Source organism: Protomyctophum bolini (genome assembly GCF_963924005.1).
Source record: "Protomyctophum bolini genome assembly, chromosome: 5".
NCBI classification, from domain to species: domain Eukaryota; kingdom Metazoa; phylum Chordata; class Actinopteri; order Myctophiformes; family Myctophidae; genus Protomyctophum; species Protomyctophum bolini.
The window spans coordinates 48,235,911-48,247,923 of record NC_137866.1 but is presented as its reverse complement, the minus strand read 5'-3'; the positions used below and the strand labels follow the sequence as shown (position 1 = coordinate 48,247,923).

The following is a 12,013-nucleotide window of genomic DNA, read 5'->3' as shown; positions in this document are numbered from 1 at the left end:
GACTGAGGGTGCTATGGGGGGGGGGGGGGGGGGGGGCTGGCTATTTAGAGGGGGGGGTGCTAATGAATCTTATTGGTTTACATAGAAGTCAGTCAATTGGGCTTGTTTTGAGGGGCTTAGGGGAGGCTAAGCCTATTTTATTGTATGTGTAATGCTGTGGAATAGAGTAAAATAGAGTTTCCTTGATGACCTAAGTTGTATAGGCAGATATAGCAGGGAGCCTACCGGTGTTGGAAACAAGTATAGCTGCAGCAAATGTGCTGCACTGCCCTTTTGAACATTTCCCGACTCCTTACAGCAGCCAAGATCGAGGGTACATGAAGGCAGACACAACTGACACACACAACATCACATAACAAAGAAGGGCCTTATTCAGTATAGTCTATAAAAACATTATTACATGCTTAGGATTACATCTCATCAGGTGCAGGTTATACATTAACCACCAATGGCCAAGTGGCCAATTGGGTCTCCATTGGAAGCAACACTGTGCATAGATAAATCTGAAAACAAAAACGTAAAGGACAGAAATCACCTGAAGGAATCCCATGAATTGCAATTTGTTTTGGCTACAATGATTTCAAATATAGGTATATTACAGTAGTCTTTTTGTCATTTCATCTTTTTCGTACCATAGTAACTAACTAGCCTCGGTCCCTCCCAGGCTTACTCATCTTTCAAAAAGCCTGGTCACAACCTGAGGCAGAGACGCTATCGGCAGAAGTGTCGGTCCGGAACATCCGACAGATTTATTTCCCCCGGATACGATTTTCCGACCATTCACAACACTTGTTTCATTCACGGAGAAGGTAAACTTATTTGTAAAGCATCAACATAATTTCCTTGAGCGGTATACTTCCGCCAAAATCCCGCAACTTCCGCCCAAAACAAATGATAGCGTCTACAGCGTAGGTCTTGCCCAGCATGCATAGTAACACAATAATTGACTGTATTTTGAATAAACCAGCAGATATATACAGGTAGTTTTCATTATTTACAGTGTATCAGGATGAATTACTTCATAGTCATTGTGCTACTGCACTTAGTTTACATTTAACATGTTTCCCTTCATGTAAAATAAGGCTATAAAAGGGAAAAGCTGAATGTGAATTTAGACAAAGATGTCCCATCATCATAAATGATTTCCATCGAAAAACATTAACAGCAGGTACATATTCAAGTTGACTTGATTTCACCATTATGTCTAGTAAGTATGTAGGCCCAGACAGCATACAACAAATTGGGGCACACAGTAAAATCTTTAGTGTTTATTGGACTCAGTGTCCAAATGGAACAAAATGGACCCTGCAGGTCTACCAATGCCTTAGTTCTTAATGTTGACTTATTAAGATTACCAACAAGTTTACATTTAGAGCCTTTTCCCAACCTTTGTTAAGAATGTAAAAGTTTGCAACATTTGTGTGTTGGACAAAGATGGGAATGCAGATGGGAATGAGATACAAACATTGGTTCCATTTGTTCACTCTCAGAGATAAATGAACACTCAGCATTTAACAATGTAATGTAGGTGGAACAAAGCAGTGCCAGGAATTTACAGGACAGTACAACCAGAGAATGTTGGCAGATTGGATACAATGCCCATTGATAAATCAACAACTAACATGAACAATTGTATCATTTCATCATGTCTTTACAACTTGAGCCACATCCCAGTGGGGGGGAAAAAGCACCTTTTTTATTCTCAAACTCAAACTCTAAGGTATTTCCAAGAGTTTGTGTCGAGCATAGACGTCCTCTGTGATCCTGTACACCTCGGAGATGAGCGGTAGAGCATCACCTAGCATGGCCACCACCTGCTCCTGGGTACCTACGTTCATCGCTTTGAAGAACTTGTCACGGCCCGGCAGGACAAGAAGTGCTGTTCTCACAGCCGTACGTACAACCCTGGGATGGTGCCGGGCCAGGGACTCATCGTAGGACTCCGCGCACATGACTGAGGTCTTACAGTCTTCTGTACTGGTACGGAGGCGCTCCATGAACAGCTCCAAAAACCGCAGGGTACGGTGGAGTCTCAACAGGGTGCGGCTGCCCGACTCCGGGTGACTGCCCCTCTTGTCGACGTCCACCAGTTCATTCTCCAACTCATATTTGACCATAGACTGGATGGTGACATAGTGGGAGCCGTTCTCGCCGTCGAGGAAGTCGACTAGGATCTGGATTTTACTGACGGCGTCCTTGGAGACGAAGATGAACACACTGCCCATGCTATTCATAAACCTATATAAATATAAAAATAACATATCGTGTTAAATGGTATAGCCTATAGCTCAGGGGTGGGCAACTGGTGGCCCAGGGGCCACCTTCACTTAATGCGGCCTGCATGTTAATATCAGAATACTGATAGAGTATTGATTTCAGCTGTTTCAATTCCAAACCCGCTTTAATTACTTCATGACTAGTATTAAATTACTAGTAGCCTACTTAATGACTAGTATTAAAATGTTGTTGTCTTTTTGTGTCCAATGTAGTTATGTTAACAGTTCATATAAAATTAACATATTCATAACAGGATTCCAATTCAAAAATAGAAAAAAAAATCAGGTTTCAAATATAGCAAAAATAGCTGATCTACAAGCTTAAAACGCGTCGCAGCGTGATGCGTTTTCAGCTTGTAGATCGTAGCTATTTTTGCTACGACAGTAAAATGCACTGTGGCCCTCTGGAGTGAGTGTGGAAATATAGTGGCCTTCTCCATCGTCAAAGTTGCCCACCCCATGCTATAGCTGGTCCATTACAGCATGATAAATATACATTATAACTGCTCAATGATGGCAGAAAATGTTACTCTGCATTGGGATAAATACTTTTTGCATGACAAACAGAAACAGACTTAATAGTAGAGGCGGAATTAAAACCAGAACAAGAACAGGGTTGACCTGTGTTATTGTAACTCTAAAGCTCTTACCTTACTAGCCCACGCCACCCGGCAGCATAGTGCGCAATGGAGACTTCTTTGTTTTCCAACAGACATCCCTTGAACGAGTCGTGAACTTCTTTCATGGAGAATTTCTGTCCATCCGCTGCCACAGAATCAGCCATACTGTCAGGAGGCGCTGACTTTTAGTGGGTGCTGGAGTGCAGACTTTATTCTCTTTCTATACGTATTCCCTGAATCTGCACCCAGCATACACCAGTGTAGACTCTGTCAACTTTGAGTTGAGCGAGCCTTTCCCCTTGAAGTGAGTTGGATGCTGGAGTGCTGCAGGCATTAAACCTGTTTGGCTGTGGACTGGTGGCAGGGGCGTTGACTCCGTTGAGCACCCGGCCATGGCAGTGATAAGAAGTCAGCGCCAGGGTTATTTCACGCAACGTTTGGCTTGTATGTTTTCTACAGTTGCAGGGTTTTGTCGTGGGTTGCATTTTTTTCTGGCTTGTTTTAAAAATTGTGTGGCTTATTTTTGAAAATTGAACAAGCCAACATTTCTTTGATGTATATATAAATACCCTTTGGTTTGGGGGAGTGTGAATCACATTGAGTGACATAATGGGTCTGCATGGTGTCTCCATACTTATTAAGCCCAGCTGGCTATTAGTATGTGTGTAATAGTATAATAAATGATCAAAACACTCATTATTATAGACATATAGCCTAAATAGCATTTATAATGATTAATGCATCAAATCCTTTTTCAATATGTTTTTACTGTCTTTATGAAGTCCTGCATGCACCGAAACATGTCAGATTGAGAGAAGAAGTCTTTAAACTTTTATTTTGTAGCGCCGCTTTCTTCTTTTGGTGTAAATGTTTTTCCACTCTGATTGTCTGAACCTCAATGAAGTGCTGCTCAAACTGTGTCATGCCATTTAGGACCCCCAAATTGATTTTTTTTTCATCCCACGATTTTGCAACTAATTATTTTAACCCAGTGTCAATTGTAGTGTAATTCTGGGCGCTACTCTCTCTCTGCCAACCTGGGGAGAGCAACGGAGCAACGGCCCTTTTGGCAATTACGTATTTGACTGAGGACACCTGTCTGGAAATGTTTTGTTCCAGGGACCCCCAGAAGAGTAGATTTGTATTATTATTATTTTTTTAATAATCTGATCTACAAGCTGTAAGCTTGTATACTCTGTTTGAACAGCCAACGTTTAAATAAATGGATACATTTGTTGAAATGGTTTTAACATATCTTGCTGGGGACCCCCCCAAAGGACCACTGGGGGTCCCCGGACTGCCACTTTGAGGACCATCGCTTCAGTGCACCTTGATAAACTCACCCAAACTACATAGAAATACACTTATATCATCAATAAAACGTTTATTTTATGTTATCGTTTCAGAAATTTACAATGTACTTTTATAGATCAATATTGTAACATTAAATACAGTGCGTACAACTGCTCCCATTTGTTTTTTATCATAGTTTTTTTTAAATGACATAAAATGAAATACATACAGTAAAAAAAACACGGCCTCCTCACGCATTAGGACAATATGAGTCACCAGAAGCAGAGCTGTGTGTTTACTTTTCAAAAAAGTAAAACATTCATTTGGAGCACAATATCAGTCACCAGAAGCAGAGAGGGTTTTTTTCCTTTTAGCTCTGAGATGTTATCTGTCCTCCCAAAGACACTGAGGGAGAGTCACCATCAAGCCCAAACCCAGGGTACAGAGGTTCAGTGAATGTGGTCTGGAAGGTGTAAATGTGTGTCAGTGAGTCAGAGGACACATCATAGAAGGACAGAGTCCCTGCAGGGCAGTCCAGATACACTGCTACTCTGTTGGAGTCGGGGAGATCGTCAGGGAGGTAAGTGGTGCTACTATTGTGAATGACAGCGTACAGGGGCCCACAGTACAGACTCCAGGAAAGATCGTTCTCTCCAAGCCCACTGCCCTCTCCTCTCCTGCTGATTCGTCTGTAAGTCGCTCCTATCCTGACATCTGCTTCACTCCTCTCTACCTCCCACAGGTAACAGCTTCCGGACAGACCTTCTGTGCACAGAACCTGGTCATACTCGTCGTCAAATCTGTCGGGATGGTCAGGGTATGACTGGAGCTCTGCCCCCTTTGTTGCCATCCTGTTGTCGTCAGACAGACAGAGTGTTCTGCTTGCTGTGTTTGGGTCCAGAGTGAGGCGACGGGAATCTGACGAGAAAACAACCACACAGTATTTAAAAAATCACACACGTGTGAACTGAGTGGTGCAACCGTGCAACCCCCCCCATCCCCCTCCTCTCCTCTCTCTCTCTCTCTCTCTCTCTCTCTCTCATTAGCAGGCAACAGTGCAGCACTAATACTATCTCTCTCTCTCTGTTTCTGGCACAACAGCGCCCCATACTGGTACGGTATAGTCATCATACTGGTGCTCATGAACCAACACATACATAGGCATTAGGCACACACATAGGTGAACACGGACATTGCTGTTCCTTGGAGTGGTTGCACCACTCAAAAAACATTAATTCACACCCCATTGTCAATGGCATTTAATGTTTGTGTGACAAGAATCTACACTATAGCTGTATATAGGAGGGGCTAGCGCCCCTCAAAAATAATAGAGAGAGAGAGAGAGAGAGAGAGAGAGAGTGTGCGCTATGAGAGTCTAAGCTCATAGCGCAGCACTCTGTGCCGCGCTACGAGCTTGTAGATCTGCTATTTTCCAATAGCCTATTGTATAAAATATTGGTTAATGTGCTTAAACGCTAAAGTGTGGTAGTGGAGTAGAAGTACAACGTATTGAAAAATGGAAATACGTAAGTAAAGTAAAGTAAAGTAAAGTAAAGGTACCTTATTATTGTATTTACATACAGGAAATACAATACTTGAGTAATACTTGAGTAAATTAGTTACTTTCCACCACTGCACATGGCAGTAGCAAGTTAGCAATATGCCACATAGCAGCACATAACAAAGAGGAGCAGACAGACAGACGTACATACAGACGTACAGACAGACGTACAGACAGACAGACAGACAGACGTACAGACAGACAGACAGACAGACAGACAGACAGACAGACAGACAGACAGACAGACAGACAGACAGACAGACAGACAGACAGACAGACAGACAGACAGACAGACAGACAGACATACAGACAGACAGGTACTCACATTGTGTAAGGAGTTGAGGATTAGTCCAGAGTTCTCCTCCATGTTTCACACTGTAGGAATTCAGAACAACAATGCATCAATGTCTGTACTGTCTAACACAACGTCTCTGACACTACACCGTTTCTGCTACCATTATCTTCACCAGGCACCATGACAAACTCACTGCCACCTGGCTTGGATGAGAGGAGTTATAAATACAATTAGCCTACAAATACTTGTTTTTACATGTATCGAGTAATGCAATTTCTTCCCATGGTACTGACCGGACACTGAGGACATTCAAATGGATGATGTCTCGAGCATACCCTCTGACAGACAGACAGAAAGACAGAAAGACAGGACAGACCAAGTCTACTCACTTGAGCGTTTCCAATCCAGAGAAGTTCTTCAGTGCAGACACCGGCAAGACGTTGAAGGTCAAGTCTAATTCTCTCAGATGAGAAGTACTACAGCTGAGAGCTGAGGCCAGAACTTCACAGCTTCTCTCCGACAACCAGCAGTTCATCAGTCTAAAGAAAAAAAGAAAAAAAGAAATATGTTTGATTGCCTGCTATAAAAGACATTATTTTGGACAGAAGACAAGTGAAGCTGATAATCTTGCTGCAGCAAAAGACAATACAATGAATTTGATTGGCCCCTCCTATGTCTATAGTCACTTCACATAGTCACTTCACACAGGTATGATTTGGCTATTGGCCTATTTTTGGAGGCCATCCTATATACAGGTTTAATGTTTGTTTTTAGTTCAATGTTTGTTTTAAAAACGCCATTGACAATGAAGGGAAAATTTCCGTCATATTGTCCCTCGTTACGTCATAGTGTCTCTTTATTGTTAATGGCATTTAATGTTTGTGTCGGCACCGTTTGTTTTACATCACCATTACATCACCATATCAACACGAGTTAGACTTTAATATATTAGCGCCCCTCACTTCACACGGAAGATAAAAGTATTCTCTTACGGGGGTCCCTAGCAGAAAGTATTTTCAGATGGGGGTCTGCTGAAAAATACATGTCAATTTGGGGGTCCTTGACATGAACATGTTTGAGAACCAGGGGGTCTTCAACAGGGGTTCCAGGACCCCTAGGAGGTCCTGAACCACTTCGGTTCAACCAAAGAAAGAAAGAAGTGAAGGGGTTTGTGTTCATTTAACTCAATTGTAACACGCACTATAGTCACTGCACCTTATCATTATTCTAGTCAAAAGATGTGATATCAATCTTATTCACAATCTACCGATAAAGCATCACCACAATATTAATAGTAGCCTATAATCACGTAAATAAATGATGAAAATTATATATCTGACCGTAGAGTCTCCAGTCTACAATTTGGACTCTTCATTGCATCACAGAGCAGGTGCAGATAATGGCCTAGGTGGTTGTAACTGATGTCCAGGTGTCGTAGATGGGATGGATTAGAACTGAGAGCTGAAGCCACAACTTCAATGTCTTCCTTCTGGAGGTTACAGCCAACAAGTCTGTAATGACAGATTAAATGTAAAATCAGAGATGATCAAAATAGGTCAGACCAAGGACGTACACGCACGCACACAGGTGTATATATACTGTGCTTAATATTACTCTCCCCTCAGAAAAAAATAGATCTACAAGCTCACAATGTGTCACAATGCGACATGTTGTTAAAAAATCGTGTGTGGTCGTCCCTGGCACACAATTTATTCAGATAGGGGTCTGTTACATAACACACATTTATTTGTGTGTGTGTGTGTGTGTGTGTGTGTGTGTGTGTGTGTGTGTGTGTGTGTGTGTGTGTGTGTGTGTGTGTGTATGTGTGTGCGTGCGTGCGTGCGTGCGTACAGTACGCATGTGTGTGCGTGCATGTGTGCATGCATGTCTGTGTTTATTATTTATTGTGTTTATTATTTGTGGTAATAGTACATGACTGAATGGTGCTCATGTTGTTATTCACATGACTATTAACCTGGCTGTTGTGCAGTTCCTCACAGCTGGGATCAGTCTCGGTCGCCCCAACACGCCTGTGTTGTATTTGTCCAGGTCCAACTCCTCCAGAACCTCCTCTGACATCTGCAGCATGGAGGCCAGAGCTGAACACTGGGTTTCAGAGAGTTCCTTCCCTGATCTGCTCTCTGTCTCCAGGTACTGTTGGATCCCCTGACTTACTGACGGGTCGTTCATCTCCATCAGACAGTGGAAGATGTTGATGCATCTGTCAGGAGAGAAGTCACGATCATCCATCTTCTTCAGGTTGCTGATGGCTCTCTGGATCTCCTCTGGACTGTTGTCTGTGTGACCCAGCAGGCCTCCTAACAGACTCTGGTTGGACTGCAGTGAGAGACCATGAAGGAAGCGGACAAAGAGGTCCAGGTGTCCACTTTCACTCGTCATGGTTTTTGTCATAGCAGCCTTCAGGAAGTCAGACAGGGAACTGACACGGCTGGTTCCAAGGAATGTCTTCAGGACCTCCATGTTCCTCTGTGTGAAGCAGTGGAACAGGTAGACTGCAGCCAGAAACTCCTGGATGCTCAGATGAACAAAACAGTAGACAGTTTTGTGGAAAAACACACCGTCTTTTTTAAAGAAGGTTGTGCACAAGCCTGAGTACAGTGAGATGTTGTTCACATCAAGACCACACGCTTCCAGGTCTTTCTCGTAGAAAATGATGTTGCCTTTGTCCAGTTGGTCAAACGCCAGTCTGCCCAGCTTCAGAAGAACTTCTCCTGCATCCTTTATGAACTTCTCTTTGTCTGCCTCGTCCACTTCAGGATCCTTCATCTTTTCCCGCAGTGTCTCACCCAACAGGAAGTGACAGTACATCTCAACCAGGGTTTCGGGCAGCCTGTCTGTCGTCCCCATGTTCTGCACGACGGTGGCAAGGATCCAACAGAAGACTGGGATTTCACACATGGTGTGGAGGATCTTTGAATTCTTGATGTGCGAGTAGATTGAGCTGGCCTGGTTCTCATCACCGATGCTCTTCGTGAAGAAATCCTTCTTCTGGTCATCTTTGATGAACCCTCGTACTTCTGTCAGCCTGTGAACAAACTTCTTAGGAATCTGTTTGACTGCTGCAGGCCGTGAGGTTATCCAGATGTGAGCAGAGGGGAGCAGCTCTCCCTTGATGAGGTTCACGATCAGATGCTCCACTGGGTACGAATCCACCACATTCATTTCAAAGTCCGTTTTGAAATCGAACTGGAAATGATTTTCATCAAATCCATCCATAACGATCATGACTTTGAAGGGGCTCTTGTTGTAGTCTCCTGACTTCTGCAATACCGTGAAGATGTCATTGAGAACGTCTTCCTCGATACATCTGGTTTCCTTAATGCATTTGTGCATTAGCTTTGCCAAACTAAAGTTCTGACCCTTAAGCAGATTTAACTGGCGGAACTTGAGCGGGAACACGAGGTGTGGATCTTGGGGGAAACATTTCTTGGCCCAGTCAGACAAAAATTTCTGTACGAGGAACGTTTTGCCAATTCCTGCACAGCCCGTTGTCAGCACTGTTCTTATGTTTCTTCCAGAAGCGTCCTTGTTCATTTCGCAGAGTTGGATTTGTGTTCCCTCTCCTGCCTTCTTCATCTCCATCTGTCTGACCTCATGGTGGCTGTGGATGTCTGTGTCTTTGATGTCTAGATTGTGGAGTGGGATGAAGACCTTTTCAAACTTAACCTCATGCTCTGTGCCCAATTTGACAAAAGTACTGTCCATGTTGACTTGAAGCTGGTCTTCATAGTAAGTAATGGGACGCCCTTTCACCAACGGACCTGTAGTGTAGTAAACAAAGCAATTCCATGTTTAACAGCCTTGCTCAGAGAGAGAGAGAGAGAGAGAGAGAGAGAGAGAGAGAGAGAGACAGAGAGAGATATACAGAGACAGAGAACCTGTACCTGTACCGCTGTACCTGTAACTGATTGTCTGATTACTGTTAAAAACACCCATGCCGCCAAAACGCTTCGGAACCCTGTCAGATGACGGGTTAAGATTTAACCCCGAAGGTCGCCATACCCGTCAGATGGCGATTTGTATGGTTTTATATCAATTCCAAGCAGCCCGAAGCTCAACACTAACCTTTCGTGCTGCCCAGGCTGCTAGACAGCACCTACGTTCTTCCCATCATGGGGATCAGTGCGTGCGCCTACCATAAGGATCCACTCTGCCCGACGTTCAGATGTAAATAGGGATTTCTGATCGCATCGCGCAAGCCATACATTTTGATATAGACTAGAGTAGTTAGATTATGTTAGATTTCTATTTGTAATTTTGATTTGGTGTGGGTTAGTTTAGTTAGAGGTTTAAAAGTAAGTCTAGGTTCAGTTCTGTTTATTTGGTTATTGCTTTGCACCAGGGCTTATTTTCCCTGTGTATGGTAAATCCATGTCTTGAACAATCTCCTTGTATAAATGTTACTAGTTAAGGTTGGGAATTAATAAATCATGGTTGCTTTAGTTTAAAGCAGGGGTGGGCAATTCTTTTTCCCAAGGGGCCAAATGAGTATACTGCCTTTTAATTGTGAACTGCATGTGAATTTAAGAACCTTAGGGTCACTAATAGAACAACAATTCACTTTCCAACTTTATGTCACAATCCTTCATTCCCTAGACATAAGGATTGTGACATAACTTAACAACATACTCACCTGAGACAGATGATGTCGCTGGTAGGCAGGTTTCTGAAGTGTCCACAGCTGTCCTAATGAGACACAGACCCAATAGGAAACAATTTAACCATTTTACGGTTTTTACCTTCAGCATCGGTGAGGGGCAATTAGCCTAAATAAAGGTAGGTTGGACATGGTGTTGTCCTTTAACCAAATACAAAAATAGTAATACACATTAAAAAAATAACAAAGATCACCCCTTGCAAAGTTAGCACCACAGTGAACATAAAATTAGTAATGACATTATGAAAGTTCTGGGTAAGCATTTATGATTTGTATTGAAGACTGGAATTAGAGTGTGGATCTCTTTGATAGAAAGAAAAAAACAAACTATTATTGTTGTAAATGAGCATTATATACATACAGATCACCAAGAAGAAGCTTCTCGTGTTCTTCTAGGCCTTTGTAGAAAAGGTCTTTGGCCTTTCTGGAGTTCAGGTGTGCGTAGAGTTCCCTCATCCTCTGCTGAGTGGTGGTCTTAGACCTCACAGTGTCGTAGCCCTCTTTGGTGACGACGGCCTTCTGAAGGAGCAGATCCAGGATGGGATCGATCATGGTCACTCTCTGAATCAGGTCCTTGCGGTGTTGGTCGACAAAATGTTTCTCTGAAGACGAGGGGAATGAAAAAATGGAGTTGTTGCCGATGCTGAACATGCAAGTGTTTGTATGTGTGTGCACCTGTATCTCCGGTTGGGGCAGGGGGGATATTACGCACTACAGGTATAAGAGCAATCTCCCCTTTGAACCGTCTCCCACGTAGAAAGACAACATCTTAACCCATGTTTGGTGTTTTAAGCATTATGTTATACTTTAGCTATTGAAAAATAGCAGATCTGTGAGCTCGAGTGCCGCGCTATGAGATTGTAGTTCTACTATTTTTGAAAAATCGTGAAAATGTGGCGCAAATCTTTGAATATATATTATTTCAGAGCAAACGTTTTTTTTTAACTCAAATCTTTGCTTCTTGGGGGTCGCTGGAACTACATATTTTCAGATGGGGGTCGGTGGCAAAATACAGATAATTCTGGGGGCCCTTGACATGAAAAAGGTTGAGTATACCACTGACATAGAAACATGGGTTTTTCAGGAAACATTTTGTAGAATCGTTCTCAGGTCTAAATGGGTTAACCACTAGCCTGATGGAATTCCCCCGTTGGCCAGGGATGAGGCTTCGCCTATACCTTTTGGCATGGGTGGAAACCGGTCCAGAAGATCATCCCTGTGGATCTTCTTCAGAACATTCACCATGATCTGAGGTGCGTGACTGGGGTAACTCAACACGATCAGCTGAGC

At 43.1% G+C, this 12,013-nt stretch overlaps 1 protein-coding gene and 1 long non-coding RNA gene across 2 annotated transcripts; both read right to left on the bottom strand.

Annotated features, from left to right (window-relative positions):
• Positions 1–1,707: 1,707 nt before the first annotated feature.
• LOC308315379 (ceramide-1-phosphate transfer protein-like) lies at positions 1,708–3,060 on the bottom strand (the record flags this gene model as incomplete). Its single annotated transcript, XM_080763327.1, has 2 exons — positions 1,708–2,238; positions 2,927–3,060. 2 exons carry the CDS (start codon positions 3,058–3,060, stop codon positions 1,716–1,718), a joined length of 657 nt encoding a protein of 218 aa, XP_080619453.1. The 3' UTR covers positions 1,708–1,715.
• Positions 3,061–4,927: 1,867 nt separating this feature from the next.
• Positions 4,928–6,560, bottom strand: LOC308316269. Its single transcript, XR_013964144.1, has 3 exons — positions 6,435–6,560; positions 6,076–6,125; positions 4,928–5,107 (listed from the first exon to the last, which is right to left on the bottom strand). It is a non-coding gene; the product is annotated as an uncharacterized lncRNA (long non-coding RNA).
• Positions 6,561–12,013: the final 5,453 nt, after the last annotated feature.